At 41.5% G+C, this 24,860-nt stretch overlaps 1 protein-coding gene across 1 annotated transcript in view; it reads left to right on the forward strand.

Annotated features, from left to right (window-relative positions):
• The first annotated feature begins 17,818 nt into the window (after positions 1-17,818).
• The window catches only part of cachd1 (cache domain containing 1), a 164,230-nt gene continuing 157,188 nt past the window's right edge, over positions 17,819-24,860 (forward strand). Inside the window, exon 1 of the mRNA XM_072574054.1 lies at positions 17,819-18,880. Coding sequence (XP_072430155.1) covers positions 18,629-18,880 — 252 coding nt within the window. The 5' untranslated portion in view covers positions 17,819-18,628. The remainder of the gene's footprint in view (positions 18,881-24,860) is intronic.

Genomic DNA, 24,860 nt, shown 5'->3' on the forward strand with positions numbered 1-24,860 from the left:
GAAGGTGAATACGACGCAACATCTTCCTTAGTCAAAATTAAATTACAACATCTGTCGAAATGTTAAAGCAGCTGTTTGCATCCAGCCATAATACTTGTCTATAGCCCTTCAAAAATGTTGCAAGATTATCATAGAATGCAATACTCTCCATATTCTTAAAAAAAATAAATTTGCAGCAACAAATTTACATCATTATAGTGAGTTTACTTTAAGAAATAAATGAATCACAGAAGCATAAAGAAAAAAAAACTTTGAACAAAAGCAGATGTCAACTTGGTTAAAGAGGTAATTTTAAAAATGTAATGCTTAGAATATGGAATAGATTAACTTATTGTCCATATCTAGTTACCCCTTTTAAGGAGGGTCTTAAAGGGTAGAGAAGAAGAAGAGATTCTGCAGAACATGTGTTGAAGGCAAGGCCTTATGTAGCAAAGTGAGAGAGCAAGATGCTTAAGACAGAAAATGCAAGGGCATTGAAAAATGGCTATACCACTGGAGAGTCTTCCACAGAGATGGGTAAAGCCAAGGAATAATTTAAACACAAAACTGAGAATTCTGTATTTGAGGCATTGGGAGACCCAAAACCAATGCATTCAAAGAAAAACATTCAAACTCATTTTACTCTTCTCCTTCTACAGACCTATCAAGAGCCAGCTCTTCAAATCCTGTTTGTTTTCTATTAGAAATACACATCAGCTATCCAGATGTTCAAAATTGGCAGGATACCCAGTGACTAATCCACATTTTCCTTGTGTTGGTGAATGCTTGTGCGTAACGCACATAGTTTCTGGGCACCGTTGATTCAAAGCAACTGTGAAAGCCACATCACCCAAACAGACTGGCAGCATATTCACTGACACACACTTGTCTTGTGGGACGAACCGGTCCATAACTGGAGACAGCAGCATCTTTCCGGAAAGGCACAGATAAATCACCATGCCAACTTGGCACAGTGCTTTACACTAAGAGAAAGTGAGGATGGCAGATGCTGCAGATCAGAGTCGAGAGTGTTGCACTGGAAAAGCACAGCCAGTCAGGCAGTATCCAAGGAGCAGGAGAATCAGTGTTTTGGGCATAAGTCCTTCATCAGGAATGAGGCTTGTGGGCTGGGGGCTAAGAGAAACCCTTCGTCATCACCAAACCCTTACCACTTGATGCCAGGAGGAAGAACGCCTCTTATTCCACCTTGGGACCCTGCAACCACACGGCATCAATGTGAATTTCACCAATTTCCTCATTTCCCCTCCCCCAACCATATCCTAGTCTCAATCCTCCAAGTCAGTACCGCCCTCTTGACCTGTCCATCACCTTTCCCATTTATCCGCTTGACCCTCCTCTCCGACCTATCACCTTCACCCCCAACTTCATCTACCTATCGTATTCTCAGCTACCTTCCCCCAGCCCCACCCCCCTCCCATTCATCTCTCAGTCCCCTGGCAGCTGGTAGAGCGGAGGACTGTACTGTGTCGCAAATCTGTCATCCTTAGGTCCCCGGTTCAATTCCAGCTCGAAGAAGCCTCAGCTGCTTATGGCTTTGTGCGTGGGAAATCATGTCTTACAAGCTTGATTGAATTTTTTGATGAAGTAACAAAGAGGATTGATGAGGGCAGAGCAGTAGATGTGATCTATCTGGACTTCAGTAAGGCGTTCGACAAGGTTCCCCATGGGAGACTGATTAGCAAGGTTAGATCTCGTGGAATACCGGGAGAACTCGCCATTTGGATACAGAACTAGCTCAAAGATAGAAAACAGAGGGTGGTGGTGGAGGGTTGTTTTTCAGACTGGAGGCCTGTGACCAGTGGAGTGCCACAAGGATCAGTGCTGGGCCCCTTACTTTTTGTCACTTACATAAATGATTTGGATGCGAGCATAAGAGGTGCAGTTAGTAAGTTTGCAGATGACACCAAAATTGGAGGTGTAGTGGACAGCGAAGAGGGTTACCTCAGATTACAACAGGATCTTGACCAGATGGGCCAATGGGCTGAGAAGTGGCAGATGGAATTTAATTCAGATAAATGCGAGGTGCTGCATTTTGGGAAAGCAAATCTTAGCACGACTTATACATTTAATGGTAAGGTCTTAGGGAGTGTTGCTGAACAAAGAGACCTTGGAGTGCAGGTTCATAGCTCCTTGAAAGTGGAGTCGCAGGTAGATAGAATAGTGAAGAAGGCGTTTGGTATGCTTTCCTTTATTGGTCAGAGTATTGAGTACAGGGGTTGGGAGGTCATGTTGCGGCTGTACAGGACATTGGTTAGGCCACTGTTGGAATATTGCGTGCAATTCTGGTCTCCTTCCTATCGGAAAGATGTTGAGAATCTTGAAAGGGTTCAGAAAGGATTTACAAGGATGTTGCCAGGTTTGGAGGATCTGAGTTACAGGGAGAGGCTGAACATGCTGGGGCTGTTTTCCCTGGAGCGTCGGAGGCTGAGGGGTGACCTTATAGAGGTTTACAAAATTATGAGTGGCATGAATAGGATAAATAGACAAAGTATTTTCCGTGGGGTGGGGGAGTCCAGAACTAGAGGACATAGGTTTAGGATGAGAGGGGAAAGATATAAAAGAGACCTAAGGGGCAACCTTTTCATGCAGAGGGTGGTACATGTATGGAATGAGCTGCCAGAGATGTGGTGGACGCTGGTACAATTGCAATATTTAAGAGGCATTTGGATGGGTATATGAACAGGAAGGGTTTGGAGGGATCTGGGCCGGGTGCTGGCAGGTGGAACTAAATTGGGTTGGGGTACCTGGTTGGCATGGACGGGTTGGACTGAAGGGTCTGTTTCCATGCTGTACATCTCTATGACTCTATGATGAAGGGCTTATGCCTGAAACGTCGATTCTCCTGCTCCTCAGATGCTGCCTGACCTGTTGTGCTTTTGCAACAACACACTCTCGACACAGTGATTTACACAGAGACTGGTAACTTTCCTTTCAAGTATTAACGTAGTGGTCAACTCCATTAGGATACCTATGGATCCAATGATCCAGTGTCCAATGCTTGTTAGGTCCTTTTGCAACACAATTAGAATATACCCAATATCTGGATGCCATCGTGAAATCTCAGACTGAAGTCATACATGCCTAGCTTGCTTCCACACCTATGCAGAATGCTTCTCTCAGGCTGAAAACCCATATCCTCCCACCACTACCATTCCAAAAGTGCCCTTGAACATGCAGACAAAACAATTCGAAGTAGGCTTGACTTGCTCCATAAATAACTAAGTTATGGTTAGTCTTATAGAATCATAGCGTCCTACAGGATGGAAACAGACACTTTGGTCCGACTAATCCATGCCTACCATGTTCCCAAACTAAACTAATCCCACTTCCTGCATTTGGCCCATATCCCTTCAAACCTTTCTTTTTCATGTACTTATCCAAATGTCTTTTACATGTTGTAACTGTTCTTGCAACTCCCTCTTCCTCTGGTAGTTCATGCTACACTCTCTATAAAAATGTTGCCCCTCATGTCCTTTTTAAAACATGCTTCTCTCATCTGAAACATATGCTCCCTCGTTTTGAACTCTCCCACCCTAGGAAAGGACTGCTGCTATTCATCTGATCTATGCCCCTCATGATTTTATATACTTTAAGGAGGTCACCCCCAACCTCCTGTGTTTCAGTGAAAAAAGCCCCAGCTTATAACTCAAACTCTTCATTCCCAGCACACAGTACTCCAGAAGAGACCTCACCAATGCCCTGTTCAACCTGAACATGACATCGCAACTCCTATAATCAAAGGTCTGAACAATGAAGGCAAGCACGTTAAATGCCTTCTTAATCACCCTTTCTACCTGTAACACAAATTTAAAAGAATTATGTACCTGAACCCCTAGGTCTCTGTTCCATAACACTACTCAGGGCCCTACCATTAATTATATAAGTTCTGCCCTTATTTGATTTACCAAAATACAGTATCTTGCATTTATCAAAAGTAAATTTCATCTGCCACTCTATAGCCTATTGACCCAAATGATCAAGATATCTTTGTAATCTCAGATAGTCTTCTTCATTATCTGTTATTCCACCAAGTTTGGTGTCATCCGCAAACTTACTAACCATGCCTCCTATGTTCTCATCCAAATCACAAACAATAGTGGACCCAGTACTGATCCCTGAGGAACACTGCTGGTCACAGACCTCCAATCGGAAAAGCAACCCTTCACCACCACTCTCTGTCTCCTGTCATTGAGCCAATTTTGTATCCAATTGGCAAGCTCACCCTGAATCCCAGGTGATCTAACTTTCCAATTAATCTAGCATGTGGAACCTTGTAAAATGGTTTACTAAAGTCCAAATAACCAATATCTACCATACTGCCCACATCGAATCCTTTGGTTACATCCTCAAAAAGCTCCATCAAGTTTGTGAGACATGATTTCCCTCACTTAAAACCATGCTGACTAAGCCTAATCATTCCCTGCCTCTCCAAATGCATGTAAAACCTATATTTCAAAATCACCTCCAATAACGTACCTCCCATCAATATCAGGCTCACAGGTCTGTACTTCCCAGGCTTCTCCTTACAGCCTTTCTTAAATAAAGGCACAGCATTAGCCATGATCCACTCCTCTGGCACCTCACCCATGTTGGTCGATGATATGAATATTTCTGCTAGGGGCGCTACAATTTCTTGCCTAATTTCCCACAACATCCTGGAATACACTTGATCAGGTCCCGGGGATTTATCCACGTTTATGTTTTCTAAGCTCTCCATTACTTCCTCTTCCGCAATGTGAAATGTTTTCAAATCATCAATATTTATTTCCCAAGTTCTCTAGCCTCCATTTCTTTCTCCACAGTAAAAACAGATATAAAATATACATTTAGTACCTCTCCCATCACCTGAGATTGAAGACATAGATGACCTTGTTGCTCTTTAAGGGGCCCTATTCTCTCTCTAGTTGCGCTTTTGCTCTTCATGTATCTCTGGATTATCCTTAACCTTATCTGCCAAGGTTATCTCATACTCCCCCTTCACCCTCCTGATTTTCCGCTTAAGAAGCCCCTACGCTCTTTCTACTGTTCAAGAGATTCCTTTGATCCCAGTTTTCTATATCTAATATATGATTCTTTCATATTCTTGACAAGAATCTCAATATCTTTATTTATCTATTGCTCCCTACTCTTACCAGCCTTACCCTTCACTTTAATGGGAACACAGTCTCTGAACTCTCATTATCACACTTTTAAAAGCCTCCCACTTGTCATTGTCCCTTTACCTGCAAACAATATACTCCAAACAACTTTTGAAAGTTCTTGTCTCATACCAATAAAATTTGGCTTACTCCAATTAATGATTTTAACTTTTATTGAAAGCTTATCCTTTTCCATAACTATTTTAAAACTAATAGAATTACACCTGCTAGTTCCAAAGTATTTCCCGATAATATTTCAGTCACATACCCTGCCTAATTTCTCAAGAGATGGTCATGTTTTGCTCCTTCTCTAGTAGGTACATTTACGTATTGATAAAGAAAATTTTCTTGAATGCATTTAACAAATTCCTCACCATCAAACCCTTTAACATTATGGCAGTCCCAATCAATGTTTGGAATTTAAAATCCACTATTATTACAACCCTATTATTCCTGTATATATCTGAGATTTCACTACATATTTGCTCTCAATTTCCCTCTGACTATTGTGGGGCCTGTAGTACAATCCCATCAAGGTGATCATTCCTTTCTTCTTTCTAATTTATACCCATGCAGTTTCACTGGATGATCCCTTAGAAATATCCACTCTAATTACTGAGGTAATGTCTTGACTCTACTTTCCTGCTTGTCCTCCAGTACATGTGAGTCCCCTGTTGTTCAACAACCTATCTATCTCAGTCCTGAATACACTCACTGACAGCATTCATAGCTCTCTGGGGTAGAGAATTCCAAAGATTCATGAACATCTGAGAGTCAAAATTCCTCCTCATCTCCAATTTAAACAGACAATGCTTTGTTCAGAAATTGTACTCCTAATCAAAAATATGAGTCGAAAAGTGTGGTGCTGGAGAAGCACAGCCAGTCAAGGCAACATTCGAGAAGCAGGAGAGTCGACGTTTTGAGCATAAGCTCTTCATCAGGAGCTGATGAAGAGCTCATGCTTGAAACGTCGCCTCTCCTGCTCCTCAGATGCTGCCTGACTGGCTGTGTTTTTCCAGCACCACACTTTTCAATTCTGATCTCCAGCATCTGCAGCCCTCACTTTCTCCTAGTTCTAAATACCTCCTGAAGGAGAAATACTCTGGATGTTTCTACCCTGTCAAGCCTCCTCAGAATCTTATAGGTTTCATCGTCTAAACGCCAATGAGTACAAGCCCAACCTAGCCTCTAAAACAATCCCTTTCCCCTAGATATCCAGCTATCTATTCTCTGAACTCCTTTGAAGCAATTAACTCAGTTGACTGGGTTGGCTGGTTTGTGATGCAATGCAATGCTCGCAGTTTGGGTTCAATTCCTGCACAAGCTGAGGTTACCATGAAGGACTCTGATTCTCAGCTTCTCCCCCTGCCTGAGATATGATGACCTTTGGGTTAAATGTCCATCAGTTGTCTCTCCAATGAGAGAGCACAGCCAGTCAGGCAGCACCTGAGGAGCAGGAGGATCGACATTTTGGGCATAAGCCCTTCATCAGGAATTATGCCCGAAACGTCAATACTCCTGCTCCTCAGAAGCTGCCTGACCTGCTGTGCTTTTCCAGCACCACAATCTCGACTCTGATCTCCAGCATCTGCAGTCTTCACTTTCTACTCTCTAATGAGAAAGTAGGACAATGTTAACTCCTTATATCCCTTCTTCACTAAGGACACCAAAACTGTACACTAAACCTTGTGTGGATTCACCAATGCCCTCTACAGCAGTAACAAAACTTCCCTATATTTATACACCATTCTGCTTCTAACAAAGGGTGACATTGCATTTACCTTTCTAATTATTCATTACACTGAAACTGTAACCTTTTGTGTTTCTTGTACAGGGACACCCAGATCCCTCTGTACTGCAGCATTCTGGTAGTATCTCATCTAATTCTTTTTTATTATTCTTCCTACCAAAATAGATAACTTCACATCTTTCCACACTATACTTCACCTGCCAAGTTTCTGCCCACTGATTTAACCTATCTACATTCTTGAGACGCCCTTACAACTTGCTTAGCCCTCACCCTTGTATCATCATCAAAATTGGCTTCAGTACAATCAGTCTCTTCAAGCAAGTCATTCATACAAATTATAAATAGTTGAGTCATTCATATAAATTATAAATAGTTGAGGCACCAATGATAATCCCTGTAACATCACACTGGTTGTAGCTTGCCAACCCAAAAATTGCCCATTTATATTTGTTCTCTGTTTCCTGTTGGTTAGCCAATCCTCCACCAATGCTGATATTTTAGCCTCCACACTATGAGTGCTTGTCTTGTAAGAAAGCTTTCTTGTGGCATTTTATTAAACGTCTTTTGAAAATCCAAATGCTGTGTATCCACTGGTTTCCACTTGCCTCCTATAATTACCTTTTCATAATACCACAATGACACTGCTTGATTGGGGTTATGATTTTCTGAACTAGCAATGTCAGTCAGGCAGGCCAATCTGTTGCTGCTCATAATGAGGTGATGTAGTTTAAAGCTGTATTTTCTAAACTCAGAGCTGCTCGAGGCAGTCTGGTCTACAGAGTGGCACAAGCTTTCCACTAGCTACAGTCATAGAATCATAGAATCCCTATAGTACAGAAGCAGGCTATTTGGCCCCTCGAGTCCGCACCCACCCCCTTGAAGTGCACCAAACCCAGACCCATTGCTTACCCTATCCTTATAACTCTGCATTTCCCATGGCTAATCCACCAAGCCTACGCATTCCTGGACACTATGGGTAATTTAGCATGGCCAACCCACCTAATCTTTGGACTGTTAGGAAGGTGATAGTTTTTGAGCAAGTGGAACAGGGAAAGGGGAAAAGAACAAAAAGGAAGGTCTCTTATTGAGTGAACGGCAAGACAATGTTAGGTTTCATGCTGCAAAAGCCAAACGGAGTGATAATAGGTAAAGAAACAAAAGAACTTTCCTCCTCCTCCAATGTTGTCTGGCCTGCTGTGCCTTTCCAGCTCCACATTTTATCGACTTTGACTTGCAGCATCTGCAGTCCTCACGACCTCCAACTGTTTGGGTGAGTTGTGTTCAGCTGAATAGCAAAGTGTAGGGATTAAGAAAGAAAGATATGAACCAGCAATAACAAGCAGAAAATAAAATGGAGGCAGAGGTTATGATCTAAAATTGTTGAACTCAAAGCTCAAAAAGATGCAGAGGGCTGAGTTGAAAGATTTTCCTTGAACTTGTGTTGAGCTTGGTGGAGCGCTATAGGAGGCCCAGGAGACAGAAACATCATAGAGGAAGGAGGCTGAGAATTAAAATGAAAAGCAACTGGATGCTCAGGTTTAGCCTGTTGCACTGAACAGAAGTGTTCCACAAAATGGGCAGCAGCCTGTGTTTGGTAGAGGAGGCTGCATCATGAGCAGCCTGTACAACACTACATTGAAAGAATTACAAAGTAGTAGCACTGTCAGCAGGAAGATTTCCAGGCTATTCTACCATGAAACCTTATATCATTTAATCTGTCATGTCTTGCAGCCTATCATTTTGTTGTTCTCCCTCTACCCACCTTTAATTGATCAAAACCTAGATTAATTTGGGATATCTGGTCAGCATGGATGTGCTGTACTCTATGACTCTCTGAATCATTCTTGCCAGCTGATGATAGACTCACAGAGATCCACAGCATAGAAAAAGGCTCTTCAGCCCTTCGAGTCAAAATCATTACTGAACTATCCAAATCCCGCATTTAGCATTGCAAAGCAGGCAAGTGAAAGTCAAAAGGGCACAGCCCAGGAGGCAGGGGAAGGTGTAATTGAATGGGACAAGAGAAAGATGATGCTGCAGGAAGTGGCTGAAATACAGAGGTCAACAACTGGCAGTGGAGAAACCTCCCACAATCCAGACCCTCAGTCTAAAAGATGAGTCCTGCTCTGATAAAGCTCTCACCTTGGCATCGAGGTTCAGTAGAGATGGATGGAGCTAACTCCAGACCAACTGGCAATAAAAATTACCATGCATACATCAGAAGAACTGAAGACTTTAGCGATAACTCATGAAAGGCATGTGTAGAGACTGATGAAAGTGGGACTGACTGAAATGAACAGAATTTGGTATGTGAAAAAATGTTGGCATTAGAGATAATGTGTGTTGGATATATGGGAGTCTTTTTCCTAGGATGATGACATCTGCTTGTATGAGGGGGCACAGCTGCCAACTGAGTGGTGATAGATTTAAGATAGATGTTAGAGGCAGTTTCTTTACCCAGAGAGTGGTAAGGGTGTGGAATGTCCTGCCTGCCAATGTGTAGGTGGATGGACTTACATTAATTCACAGGTCAGCACAACATCGAGGGCCGAAGGGCCTGATCTGCTATGGTCTATATTCTATATTCTAAAACCTAATGCATTATGGAATTTCCTCAGTTCTGATGAGAGGTCACAGACCTGAAAAATTTGCATTTTTTCTCCACCGATGCTTGACCTGAGTTGAATTTCCAATATTTTCTGTTTTGCTTCCAGATTTCCAGGAAGAATGTGCAGTATTTGATTTTGTCATTGCAGAAAGAGCTGGTTGCCTCCTGTCATTCTCCTGCTGAACTGATTCACATAAAGCTGGTGGCAGGATATGCCCCTACATGTAGCAGATCAACACAGATCCTGTCATGTGCACACTACCATGTTCTGCAGGGTCATTCTGGAGCAAGGCAGGCAGCAGATGCATTGTTTAAACACCTCCGTGGTCTGCTCTCTCATATTTCAGCAGGGATTGTGATTCTCAGTTGTTAATGTTTGGCCCCTGTTTTGCATCAATGTAGTTAGTGATTCACTGCCACTGGCTAACATAATGCGAAGAGGGGATAGAGTGTGTAGGTCTCCCTGACACTAAATCACCTCTGTATCACCAAGACCCTTCCAGGTGATAACAAGTTCCCCTACAGCATGAGGCTCGGTGGAAACTTGGCCCCAGAGTCATGTTATGCAGACCCACACGTGTGTGATCACACTCTTGGAATCCATCACCCAGGCTCCAGCTATTGGTCCAGTTGTGTCCACTTACTTATAGTTTTGGCTTGGGAGAGTCAGAGGCACTAGAATTAAGTCCTATAGGCAGCTGGTGATCCCTTTAAACAAACACCTTCTGATACCTCCTGGAACCAAGTGAGTGTTAAATTTTGAGGTGCATTTTAATCTAATTTATAAGACCTAAGTCCATGATGTCATGATTCACAGAGTCACAGGCACTGGAATCCAAGCCCTACCATTTCTAGAGTCATCACAAAAGCTAAAGGTTTTTAAAAGTACACAAATATTCACCAATTTATTTGTTTTTCAGGCCCAGGTTGCCAAAAAACATGGATCATGTTTCTGTACTTAACAAGAATTATTATTTATTACAGGTAATTAGATTCTAGCTACATGTAAACAGTCACGAACCACTGGAAAAACACTCTGCTGGAGACAGGAGAAAGAAATGAGTTATGAACAGAGAGAAGACGCCAAAACAGTTCTCAGTGGTCATTGTTCGCAAAATTTACTGAGATGGTGCTTATGTTGATCAGGATATGGCTGCTTGGTCTTCTTTTTCCAATGGTTTGCAAGAGACACAGGGTGGCTGGCTCACAGATAATTACTTTCTAATTTACAGGCTAGAAGGTACACTTGACAGCAACTGCTGAAGTAAAAGTAAATTGGTTTCCTTCAGGCTTAAAGTGCATTTTTACTGTAGAGAGAGGAAGAAGAGAACCAGGGTGAACCTTATTGACTACAAAGTCATTGATTGTGGTTGCTAACCTGGGCCAATCAGGAAAGCCCTGGCTGACTAACATAACCAGGAGATTGATTCCAAGATGGCTGGCTACAACCAGTGTACAAGTAAAAGAATATGTAACCCAGAAGCTAGAATCTCCTCAGTTCAGGAGGACCACAGTCAGTGATCTGGCTGACCACAGCCTGTGTATTGTGCACAAGTAAATAAAGGGTGACTTGGAAACAGGATACCGGCTTCAGTGCAGTTATTTCAGTTCCTAAAGTTTGATAGTAGTCTGAAGGCTTCTCTGTATTTTGTTCATAGCCCCAGGCTGTTCAGCTACCTGAAAACTAACCACATAGTTGTTGACAGGCAGAAAAGCATTGTCATCAATAACTGGTCACTAGCCCGCAAATTAATTTTCTACTTGTTGACAAATAAAGCTCTATTTGTACACATCTCTTCACTTCCAGTGTATCTGAAACCATTGCTGTCACCCATAGCTATGTAAAAGGTAAAAACAATGACTGCAGATGCTGGAAACCAGATTCTGGATTGGTGGTGCTGGAAGAGCACAGCAGTTCAGGCAGCATCCGAGGAGCAGGAAAATCGACGTTTCGGGCAGAACATCCCGGTGCTCACCTCCCACCCTACCAACCTTTGCATAAACCAAATTATTCGCCGACATTTCCGCCATCTCCAAAAAGACCCCACCCCATTCCGCCTTCCACAAAGACCATTGCCTCCGTGACTACCTGATCAGGTCCATGTCCCCCTCCAACCCACCCTCCCATCCTGGCACCTTCCCCTGCCACCGCAGGAATTGCAAAACCTGCGCCCACACCTTCTCCTTCACTTCCATCCAAGGCCCTAAAGGAGCCTTCCACATCCATCAAAGTTTTACCTGCACATCCACTAATATCATTTATTGTATCCGTTGCTCCCGATGCGGTCTCCTCTACATTGGGGAGACTGGACGCCTCCTAGCGGAGCGCTTTAGGGAACATCTCCGGGACACCCGCACCAATCAACCACACCGTCCCGTGGCCCAACATTTCAACTCCCCCTCCCACTCTGCCGAGGACATGAGGTTCTGGGCCTCCTTCACCGCCGCTCCCTCACCACCAGACGCCTGGAGGAAGAATGCCTCATCTTCCGCCTCGGATCACTTCAACCCCAGGGCATCAATGTGGACTTTAACAGTTTCCTCATTTTCCCTTCCCCCACCTCACTCTAGTTCCAAACTTCCAGCTCAGCACTGTCCCCATGACTTGTCCGGACTTGTCCTTCCTGCCTATCTCCTTTTCCACCTATCCACTCCACCCTCTCCTCCCTGACCTATCACCTTCATCCCCTCCCCCACTCACCTATTGTACTCTATACTACTTTCTCCCCACCCCCACCCTCCTCTAGCTTATCTCTCCACCCTTCAGGCTCTCTGCCTTTATTCCTGATGAAGGGCTTTTGCCCAAAACATCGAGTTTACTGCTCCTCGGATGCTGCCTGAACTGCTGTGCTCTTCCAGCACCACTAATCCAGGACCCATAGCTATGTGTCCACAGTATCAATTATCAAGTTACTTACTTTCAAATCATACAAAACCCTTGCAATCCCTGGTTTTAAAATTGTTCTTTTCGCATGTCTGTCCACCATTACAAATACAGAAAAATAAAGACACAGTCTTTACATTGATCAATCAGGTTCAATCTGCCTGGTTTAAAATTTTGGCAGTTAACTGACAGTCATTATTAACTGCTGTATTCACCATGGCAATGCCTCTGTCCAACCAATACGCACTCTCCTTTCATATTGTACAAATGCTGTTTTCCCTCCACATTTGCATTTCTTGCAAACTGTCCTGATGAGTATAACTCAAAAAGCTTCAATAATATATGCCTTTTGTTGGCATAAGTCAAGTTCTGCACTGCCAAATGAATTCAGACTGCTAATAACAATTGTGATGGGAATTGTGGTTTCAAAGCTTATAACTTTTGAGACAGACCCTAATGGAAAAGGAAACTGAAAGTGTAACTGAGAAAAGAAATTGACTCTGGAGATTAACCCTGAGATTGGAAACCAAAACTTCTGGAATTGGTTGAAATCAGATACAGGGATACAGAGCTATCAGAGCTGAGTTGATGATGCCAGTGATGCAGTAAATGCAAGTTGAAGAAGACTGAGGCTAAATACAGACGTTGTAAGTTCGGCAAATAGTTGCTTAGTTGCTGTAGCTGTTACTGTTACTTCAAGATAATATTGGTACATCTTTGCAAACCAGACAATCATAAGCAAAATTGAGGAGATTTTGCAGATGTGTGTCATTTTCAGTGTTGTCCATGACTGTACAATGAAAGTGGAAGGAGAGGAGAGGAAATTCTACATGAGGAAGATCAAGATTGACGACATATAGGCTGAGTGGACACCAATCAATTCATAAAATCTGCCAAATAACCTGTAATTCAGTTTATAATTTATTGCAATTTGCCTGTTAATCCATATTTAACTTAATTTTATTCTGGGCTTTAGTGCATTGGTGGTTATCCAAAAGGTATTTAGTATTTGTATTGTTCGACCCTTCAATCATAAAAACAAAATTGCTTTAAACCATGGAATTTAATTATTTCAGTAAATAATTGGGACATTGGATTTTATCTTTTCTACAAAAGGAAGTTACTTTCTTGACTGAGATTATAGAACAGTGGTGATCAGTGTATCATTGTATCAAAGTGAACTTGGCCTCACTATCACCAAAATTGCTCTTTGAACTCTACTGATAAGAACAACTTAAAGGCCTGTTGGTTAAAATATTGCTCCAGGCGAGACCTTAATGAGACGGTTTACCTCTGTCTGTACTTGATGATTTTCTGCAGCTGCTTATCATAGATCAGCTTGATGCAGAGCCTTCATTATTTGAGTTCAAAAAGGCCATTGACTCCCTATTAGCAAAATTAACACCTGAATAGGATAGAATACTCATTTCACTACCTTCCCTCCAACACCACCGCTATATTTTATCACAACTACCCAGTAACCCACGACCTTCATCTTGAATTTGAGACCCTGCTTTACAAGTATACTTTCCCTTAGTTGGATGAAGCCTGAACTGACACTTTGGTGGTAATAATAGTCATCTACCTTCTCCATAATTCTTTTCCCTGATGTGCTGACTGCTGAGGTCCATGTGCAGCAGTACCTTCCACGTGTGGAATTCGAAGTGTTGGCACACTGATTGGAGTATGGAGGACGTCCAAGAAGCTGTGCAGCTAAACAGCTGAGGGAGAGTGTTGATAGTTATTTACCAAGCAAATAAAATTATACAAATATACCCATAATTTATTTTTATTTATTCATGGTATGTAAGTATTGTTGGTTAGGCCAACATTTTATTGCCCAATGCCGATTGCCCAGAGGGCAGTTAAGAATCAACCACACTGCTGTGGGGTCTGGAGGCACACGTGGGCCACACCAAGCACGGAAGGCAGTGTCCTTCCTTAAAGGACATTAGTGAGCTAGATGGGTGAATTGTATAATATCTGGATGCTGAGGGTGTGGACTCTCTTCTGATGCCTTTTGTGACCAGGTGAGGAAGGGGAAATTGGCTCCATTCTTTACAACCTCTCCAACTGGCTGCAAGTAAGATTTATGTTCCTTTCAGTACAAGGTGATACCTCAATCCCCAAATAAAATGTAATTACTTGATGTCTAAATATTCAGTAAGGAGCCAATTAAAAGGTTATCTTGAATGAAATAAAAATATTTTCTGCTAACTCCGCAGATTCAGGGTTGTTTCCTTTTTGAAACCTTTTCAGTCCATGCAAGTTCCACATCAAAAAAATTAGGTGATGGAAGTCAAAAATGAGTGGTCCCTATTTTACCGTTATTTTGACATGTGACACATACAAAGCAACATAGATACAGTCAATGGCACGATGCACCATGGGGAAGACAGTAGTCCTAGTTCCAGTCTGGAAGGAGCCTAATGCATCAAAGCTTCTCACCAAGGTCATAATCACAGACCTTGACCGTGCTCTCTTTTCCCTGCTTCCGAGGTTGATTTAGGCATCAGATTTGAATCAAGTGGAGACATCTGAAGAAATGCTTCCTGATGAGACATCTTGTTGGAGAATTGCTGTAAACACACTGGGCAGGTACGGCATTCTGTGAAAACCTTCATATCTCCTCCTCTTCCTTCTTCCAGCAGCATTGCCTTGCTCTGTGGCTGTCCCCCAGTTCTCATGTAGCCAAGGAGGATGGCACACTCCTGCAGTCAGATTTGGAAGTAAGTGGTGCTGAATATTTGAAGGAAGGACAAATTTCTGATGCGTATGGCATATCACCCCCTGTCAATGTTTCAACTTTAAAAACTCAGAAAACATCTAAACATTTCTTTAAGCGCAGCACGGGTCAGCTGAAATTAAACAACAAATATCATCAAATGTATTGATAATGCCCTTAAATAAAAAAGTTGTTTTAAGGTTCCTTGACTGCTAAATGCATGTTCAGCTGTGCCTGTTCAATTGACAGTGTTAGCTGGTAGTCGAAGAGCATGGTGTTAGAAAAGCACAGCTGATCAGGCAGCATCCGAAGAGGAGGAGAATCGACGGAGTGTTGTAAGCTGATTGACATCATGATCTGCCTATTCTTCATATTTTTGGCAATGCTTGTTGTGTATGTGTAAAGTCCATTATGAAAATTTCTTCCAGCTTGTTAGCCCAGAAGTGCCTGTGCATATCAACCACTGTTTTTGAGTCAAAAATGTTATTTGTCGCACGGAAAATTGGGTAGTAAGTTATCAGATTCCATGGCTAACATGTCCAATTTTTGTAAAGCAACAATAAAGAAAGCAAAGCAAATGCTGACCCACAGCAAAAGCATTTAATTCAGAGGAAATATTGCATAAATTGTATCAGCTCTAGTCAGGTAACATCTTGAGTGTTGTGTTCTGTCCAGCTTGTTGAATTATAAGGTAACATTAAAACCAAGAAAAATGATGAGCTCCAATTGTATTATTAGGTATTTGACTTATTCTAAAAGGTTTAGAGAAAATTGAGGCTTTCCGCCATGAAGGGAGACTGCTGAATGATGACCTATAGATATATAAGGTAAAAGTGAATGCCGCAGATGCTGGAGATTAAAGCCAAGAGTGTGGTGCTGGAAAAGCACAGCCGGTCAGGCAGCATCTGAGTCAAACCAGAGTAGGGAAAGGGAACATAAATTGGAGTTAGGATGTCATGTTGCTGCTGTACAGGATATTGCTGAGGCCACTTTTAGAATACTGTATTCAATTCTGGTCTCCTTGCTATGGGAAAGATGTTGTAACTCTGAACGCAGCATGCAATTTTTAAAATTGTGTCGGTCCAGGTTCGTCAATTTTGTATGATCAGATTGAATGCTGGGCACCACATAATTTCTAAATTGGAGCTCCGATTGTTTGCTGCTGTTGTTGTTAGACTTGAGAGGGTTCCTATACGATTTACAAGGATGTTGTGGGGGTTTAGAGGGTTTGACCCATAGGGAGAGGCTGAATAGACTGGGCGTATTTTCCCTGGAAAGTCAGAGGCTGAGGTTTGACCTTAGAGCTTTATAAATCATGAGGGGCATGGATAGGGTGAATAACCAAGGTGTTATCCCCAAGGTAGTGGAGTCCAAAACTAGAGGAAGTAGATTTAATGTGAGAGGGGAAAGATTTAAAAGGGACCTAAGGGCAATTTTTTTCACGCATAGTGGGGGTGCATATATGGAATGAGCTGCCAGAAGAAGTGGTGGAGATTGGTACAATTACAACATTTAAAAGGCATCTGAATGGGTATATGAATAGAAAGAGTTTAGAGGAATATAGGCCAAATGGGACTAGATTAATTTAGGATATTTGGTCCGCATGGACGAGTTGGATGGAAGGGTCTGTTTCGGTGCTGTATAATTCTATGATAAACCGAACAAACAAAAATACTGCAGACGCTGGAATTCTGAAATAAACTTTATTTTAGAAAATGCTGGGAAACCAGTATGTCAGACAGCATCTATGGAGAGAAACAGAGTCACAAAGTTTCAACTGATAGTTTCAACAAACCTTGCGAAAACCGATAGACTATTGACTTGTTGAGTTTCTCCAGCATGGTAAAACTGACATCCATACTGAATACTGGATTAGTGGTGCTGGAAGAGCACAGCAGTTCAGGCACCACTAGTCCAGTATTTGGTTTTCAGCATCTGCAGTCATTGTTTTTACCTTATCCATACTGAATGTTCAAACTGATAAACCTTCGGCAAGCACATGGCTAGTAGCAAACAATCGGAGCTCCAATTTAGAAGTTATGAGGTACCCAGCATTCAATCTGATCATACAAAATTGATGCACCTGGACGGACCCAATTTTTAAAACTGCATGCTGAGTTCAGAAAACCTCCTTTAAATATTTAAACCTTAGGTTCGCACTGAGAAAGAGAAAAGATGCCAGGATTTTGGAAGAGAAATCTAATTCTTTCAAACAGCATTTAAAGACTGCCACAAAGATGTACACAGCAGAATCTTGATACAAGAAACACTCCATTGTAAATTGAAACCACAGACTCGGAAAAGAAAAGCAAACCAGCAGGTTTCCAAGTCTGCCCAGGCTGGTAAACTCCATCGGAAAGGAGGGGAGTGCTGGCGTTATACTTCCAAACAAATTACGTAATTTAAAAATTATACACGTATCTGCATTTCACAGAACAACAATGGTTCATTTACTTATTTCTCCCGTCTTATACTTTATGCAGTCTTTTAGGAATTTCTTTAACCGTCTAAAGACATGAATCGCGTATACCTTTTCTGAAGTGTACATAAAATGTTCCCAAGACTAAAAGAAGCGGAGTGGAGTTTTGTTTTGCGTGTCTTGGATTTGCAGATGTCTTTATCACTGAGAAACTTCAGTGAGGAGGCTATCACAATGACGCTCGGAAGAGCGAAATAGTTTAAGTGGAGGGTAGGTAATGTCAAGCCCGGAGGTTGAAAGACTGTTGTGTTTAGGGGGAAAAGAAAATAAGGCTGAAGACGGTCAAGGGTTGTTTGAACGTGGGGCATTGGAAAAGAATGAATGGAACTGAATGACAATGAGCTCAATGTTAACATTAACACAGCGAGAATACAGGGGATATGCAACATGAGGGTGGGATATTTGTAGTTTGGGAGGAACAAGCGAAGGAAAGCTTATTATAAACACAATAGCGTTGATTAAATTATGTTATACGCGGGGAGTTTAGATGCGATGGGCACCTCAGATCAGACACGTCGTGCGGCTGAGAGGGCAGGGTGGAACTCTCGGAACTGGGTGGAGGGTTCACATTTTCGGTTTTTGCACAGAGTTGACCAAATAGTCCAAACACAAAAGAAAGTCTGGATTTTCAAAATCTCTTCTTGCGTTCACTAATACTGCAATGCGTAGGTGAGGTTGCCATGGTTATACAGATGGTATTATAGCCAGAGATCCAGCCCAGGTTTTACAATGGTCCTTCGCGGCTGCAAGTTAGTCTCCCCCCTCCCTCCCCAAACCGAGAGAAAGCAGTGAGTCCGTGGATTCGCTTTTGGAGAGGGAGCTGATTTGGGGAATCTCAGCGGAGGAAAGTTTTTGTCTTGTTTATACTTGGAGGGAGGGAGGGGGGAAGAGAGCAGTTGGATTTGTTTTTGGGTAGGGAAAGAGTTGGTGTGGATAATATTTTTAAAGGTGGTGGTGGGGGGGAAGAACAAGTTTGCAGCAGAGTTTGAAGAAAGTTCCCCCCCCCCCCCTCCCTTTTGCACAGCCAGATTATTTTCGTTCGTCATGGCGAGAGGGGGAGGTGGATGTGTTGAGCTGGGAGGTGGACTTGCGGCGGGGTTCTGTCCCCGGGTGTCCCGGTCACTGAGCTCCCTCCTACTGCCGGCTTTGCTGGCTCTGCTGCCGCTCCCAGCCGCTGCTCCAGCCCCAGCCGCAGCCCATGAAGCCGGAGACTTCTCCATCCTGGACGAGGCGCAAGTTCTCGCGAATCAGATGCGAGTCCTGGCTACCAGCGAGCTCGGAGTCTTCAACATGCAGGTAGGAGCATGCTGTTCTCCTGATGGACCGTCTCCCATTCCCTCTCTGCAAATACCCCCAACCCCAAGCCACCTGGATGAAGCATCCTCATCCCGAGAAATGAGCCTTCTAAGTTGGGGGAGAGGGAACCTGTTCCTCTAATCCTGGAGTCTTCTTGCATCCTCTTATCTTGGGCGCCCGAGTTTCTTCTATGTTCAATCTTCTGAATTCCCAATGAGATTGTATTTGCCTGGTTTGGTTGAGAAATGAACTGGCGTGTTGCTAGTAATTCAGCGAAAGTGCGGACTGGAGTCTAGAGTCCGAGGGTATGATGCTGGAAAAGCACAGCAGGTCAGGCAGCATCCGAGGAGCAGGAGAATTTGCCCGAAACGTGGACGCTCCTGCTCCTCGGATGCTGCCTGACCCGCTTTGTTTTTGCAGCACCACACTCTGGACCATTGCTAGTAATTGTTTGGGCGGGCTAGATGTTGTCATATTGATTTATTGAAAAAAAATAAGGAAAGCTCTCTCTATTGCAATCAGTTCCCATTCCAATTGTTGTCCATCATTTATCACTCAACTTCTAAATTTCTAAATCTGCCGATTGCACTTCTTATTCAGCTTTACCAGCTATTGTTAAGTAGCCCCCTTCAGATAGACACTGCTACGTTTCTCCTTGAATGCACACTGTGTATTCATTATTCACATCGATGTGCCACGTCTCTTTTGTTTTATTCCAATTCGCTTTCGCCTTTCTAGTCATTATTTTCTTGCTCTTCATTTATTTACCTAATTCCATCATTGTTAGTTCTTTACGTTATACAAGTTATATGCTTGGAATTTGTATCCTAGTTCAGTCATCATACAGAGATGTGGATTCTTCATTTAAGTTTTCTTTCTTGATTGTGATTTGTGTCCAGAATAGACATTTACACTAATTTTTTTTTGTCTCTCACCATGCTGTCAGGTTGAAGATTAAACTATTTGGGGATCATTGGTAATCTATCAGTGCCTATGACCTGTGCCTTTCTGATTCTATTAACCCATTATAGGCTTCACATCAGCAATTGATTTAAAGTCATACTTGAATTCAGAAGTTTCAGTAATTAAATTCTCATCCTTTCCATTTTTCTTCAGCTGAACGTCCTGATAGTATGTAGCGTTAAATTTTAATAAGTGTAATGTCATTTCAATTTAAAAAAAAATTATTTTGATGTTGAATTGTGTATGCTTTCAAAGTAATGCTTCATGGCTCTTTAAAGTTAACTCCAAGAGACAATCTCAGGGTTAAATTCATTTCACTTTTGTTTCTATTCCCTGCCCACAGATACCTGTGATAAATGTGATGATGGGTGGTATCTTAAGCCTGAGTGGAGCTGACAAAAGGTGAAAGCAAATGGTCCCTGCAGTCAAGGAGGTGTTACACATGCTCAAACTGTGTGCCACTTCTAAGATGTGGGAAAGATTTGTCTCTCTGAGAAGGGCTACTTAATTACCTCCTTTCATTCTTTTTGTTGTCGCTGGGTTAGGCTCTAGTAAATATTGATTTTTTTTTTCCAGAGAAATCTGGTTATTCATTGAGAGGCAAAGATTTAATTTGAGTTACTCCAGTACTTAGGTGGTCAGTGGATTTGGTGGGGTATTTAACAGAGGCTAGAAATCCCTGATTTGATTTCTGGTTTCGGTGCAGTTAATTGATCACAATAGGGGAACTGGAAGTGTAAGGGAGTGAATCAAGAGTTGCCCAGTATTTAAAATCTCGAGAGGCAAATCAGCAGAATTCTAGCTTCTAACTAATATTGAGTGTCCACAACTGGGAAATGTGGATATTGGATGAGGTAGCCTTGTTTTTGTAATGCCTTGTGATGGATGAGTAGCTTTTTGACCTGCTTGTATGGTAACATTGTTCATAATAGAGAAAAGCCTTATTTTTTTCTCTCACTCCCATCAATTCAAGGTGTGAATGGGGCAGACATCGAGGGAAGCTTAAGCTGAGGATCTGCATTCCTGACTTTAGTGATTTGTACAGCACCTTACCTTCCTTTTATGTGTTTGCCGTACACCTTTAATTTATAAATTTTCAAATGCATGGAGTTACAAATGCAACTCTGTTCAAATGTATTTAACCAACCTTTTAAGGATTGTATGTGTTTTTTTTTTGACAATTTGTAGTAATGTGGTTCCTCATCTTGGTTTCTTCAGATGTTTATGGAGGCCATAAATTTTATTTATTTATACAGATGACTCTATACTTATTGTATAAATAATGGTTTGAGTGAACATATGTTGCAAAGAAGCCATGTGGATTTGTAAGTTTCTGTAACCATTTTGCAAATATTTTCAGTTTTGTTTTCTACCGTTCTCCAAACAAAGTTCAAAAAGCAATGATTTCAGCTGAAGACTGGTTTTGCTAGTGCTAGGAACTGCCTGGTACCTTGTCCAGGTGGCAGTTTTCAAATGGAAACCTTAATGGTATTGTTGCCCCAGCTATTTGAGGTGGTACCACATCGCAGCCACGCCTTGGCCCAGTTTTCACCTCATCTGCATTTTAACATTAGAGTTACTTGGATAGAAATCAGCATTAGGAACTCGTGATGATTTTATCACTCTGTAGTTCAGGGTTACTGAAGGTCTGCTGCTGTTCTGGCTGAGATCAGCACAAACTATGAACTGAAACTGAGACCTTTTGCTCAGAGTAGTTTAGCATCGAACATCAAGTGGTGCATTTATTCATAATAGCCTCTAAGGCAGCAATTCTCTCTATTGCAAATTAAGTTTATAATGTAAATGCAGTCCACTGTAAAATTACTTATCAGATGGTTCAGCATTAGAGAGTGTCTTAAAAGCAATCATGAGAATGGTTCCTGAGATAAGAAATTTTCAGTTAGGTAGAGATTTAGATAAATTTGGACTGTCCTTCTTAGTAAAGGAAGACTTAGGAAGACATAATCTGATCAGATAAGTTGGTGGGGAAAAATATATATTCCCACTGCTGGGAAAATAGAGAATGAGAGGACACAGATTTCACAAATTGGCAAAAGAAGCAGTAGAGACTTGAGGAGAAACTTGCTCATGCAAGAAGTGGTTAGGATCTGAAATGTGCTGCCTGATCATGTCTGTTGAACCTGCCTCTACCACATTCAGGAGGGAATTGGAGCAGTATCTGAAAAGGAACAATCTACAGGGTTACAGGGAGAAGGCAGGGAGTGAATAACACGAGCTGATTTGCTCGGCTGGAGACACTGCACGAGCATGTCTTGTTAAATGGCTTCCTTTTGTGTTGTAATAGTTCTGAGATTCTGTATATTTTCTGTCTTTCAACAGTAAATTTAGTTTACAACATGGTGTTGAATTTAGAATATTTACTGAACAATATGACTATATAATTGCTTTTAGAAACAAAATTCCCTAATTATGTTGATAGGAAATACATCTTTTGCTTTTGTTCTCCAACATATATTTTGAAATGACAAGAAGTTAATGTATTCTGATATTGCCAAACTGCGCATGCAGCATTAGCCTTGGCATTTGGTCAGTACATGTGGTTACATCTAAGTTTGAACAGTGAAACTGCTCCAAATGCTTTGTTGCCTCAAGTCACCATCATTAGTTTGTAAACACATCAAAATAAGTTACTTTGTTGTTGATGTTACAATGGTGCACAAGTGAGTGTTACACACAGTTGATAAATTTAGTGCAATCAAGCTACATAAACTGTAATATTTCACATTCATTTCTCGGCTCAATCTGTACTGAGTAAGCTAATCTCAGTTGGAGCAAGCACTAAGCTGAAAAGTTCAGTGATATGTTTGATCCAGGCCAGTATTTCCAACTTTTGATCAATATCTAGCAATGCCTACCATGAAGTGGGGATGCTGGGAGAGGATTAGGGTCATTTTATTCCATGTTCAAATCACTTGAGAACCTAAATTTGTTTAGACTCATGCGTGAAAATTGTAATGATGAAATGTTGCACGCATTTCCTAGAATCCTGTGAAAATGTCCGATAGCACGAGTCAGTGTTTTCAGGAGATAAGGAAATGTTAAAGGAAGTGCCTTCTCAGGCATAGTTGAGATTGAGGAGCAGTTAGGAATGTTTAATTTTCTACCCTGATCTACACAATGCAGGGAAGTTAATGGAAGGAGATCAGCTTCTTGTTGTGACTTGGGACTGTGGGTGTGTGGACTGACTGCCCTCCTTTTCTACTCTTTTGATTTGTAACAAGAGATTTTGAATTTTTAAAAGGATCGGCTTGCTAATTCTTTGTGTAATTAATTCTTTTTAAAGTGGATGTACGAAGAATTAGCTAGACAGGATCACTTCAGTTAAAATAAGAAAGTTATTTGCTTCATTGTGCTAAAACCCACTCCAGTAAAATTATTAAACAACAAACCTCCTGACTTCTGTAACTTGTGTGCAAACACGATAAACCAAACATACGAAAATACAGATTACACAGTAGAGGAGGTCACATTTGGCCAAATTAAAGTTCTGTAGGGAAAAGGAAGTAAGAGTACACAGGTTGTTGCTGGCACCTCTACTGAAATTGATACTGGAGCAGCAACCGATTATTTGGTTTGTTGCTCTGAAGGTTGTGTGCACGAGGGAGAGATAACTAAATTGGCTTGAGAAACCCAAAGCTTCCGCTTAAGAGTCAACGCTTTTGGTACCGGAGTTCTCTGCTGACTAGTTTGGTTAATGTGCAGCTGTGCCAAATGGGCAAGGAGTTTCCCCCTTTCATCCCCAGGATTGTGCTGAGTTAGCCAATCTCAGCAGGGCAATCAAAAGGGAGCGGCATTTGTCATTAGTGCAGATGGAAAAACATTTTTTTTAAAAACGCTCAAAGTTTCACCCCTGATTGATATAATCAATACCCAGTGATCCCTAATAGAAAGTAGGCCTGTCTGGTTTGCAAAGAATCAGCATGGTGCTGATGTTTTGAAGAATGGATATCCTGCTGACAGTCATTGTCTAGATCTTTACCTGAAATATAGTCACTTGAGGGAGATAATAAAGGGTGGCCGACACTGTGGACAATATCCCAGGGTAAGAAATTTCTTCAGCAGGTAATAGGATATATTTGAAAAATACTTGAACTGTATTTGCCACATAGAAAATTAACATTCAACAGATTTCTTGCTTTTTTTTTTGCTGTTGTCCTATCTGTCAGTTTTTAAAACAAGCGTATTAATTAGGAAAATGAAAATTCCCTTCGTTCTGTTTTAATAAGTGTGTGGTGCCTTTGAATTTGTGTATAATTCAGTGAATCTGTGTGGGAGGTAGCGGAAGGAAATCTTTTTTGTTGTACATGATTGCCTGTTGGTTGGGTTCCAACCATAATATTCCAAGAGGTTATTGTGAAGAATGTCACCGTTGACAAAGATTGCAGTTTTTCATCTTGCTTTATGGTGACATTGTTCCGTAAAATATATAAAATAGAATGCATTCACTAAATCCTGGAGGAGCAATGGTTAGAATCCTGGAGCTTGAGAGAATAAATCAGAATTTTTAATCTGGCTTTGAACTGCGCTTCAAAGTACTCAGAAATCACTAATGATGTAAGCAATGTCATATTAGCAAGAGCTGACATTTCACTTCAAACACGGCAAGCACAGCTGTCTGAGACAGATATTAAAAAATGTATATTCTGGGCAAGGTGGATGAGCTGATAATTAGGATTATCATTAAGAGGCACCATTCTGAAAGTAGAACTGATGGAAATTTCTGCTCTGGAAATTTTCAGCAGGATTGCGGTGAAATTATTTATAAACAAACAGATGTTTAACTGCTATTCCATATTTGTTTCAAAACTGCACAGTAGCTGAGGGTTTAGGATGCTTTAATTCAAATCCTGAGGTTCTTGTTTTGTTCACAATATCATCATTAGGATTTTGAAAAAATGAAATTGTAAAACCCTGTATTTGAACTGTATGAAGACATTGAACAGTGCAAGTACATAATTTTTGAAAATTTTAACTTGATTTATATGTAAAATATAGC

The sequence above is a fragment of the Chiloscyllium punctatum genome, chromosome 7, assembly GCF_047496795.1.
Source record: "Chiloscyllium punctatum isolate Juve2018m chromosome 7, sChiPun1.3, whole genome shotgun sequence".
Classification (NCBI taxonomy): domain Eukaryota; kingdom Metazoa; phylum Chordata; class Chondrichthyes; order Orectolobiformes; family Hemiscylliidae; genus Chiloscyllium; species Chiloscyllium punctatum.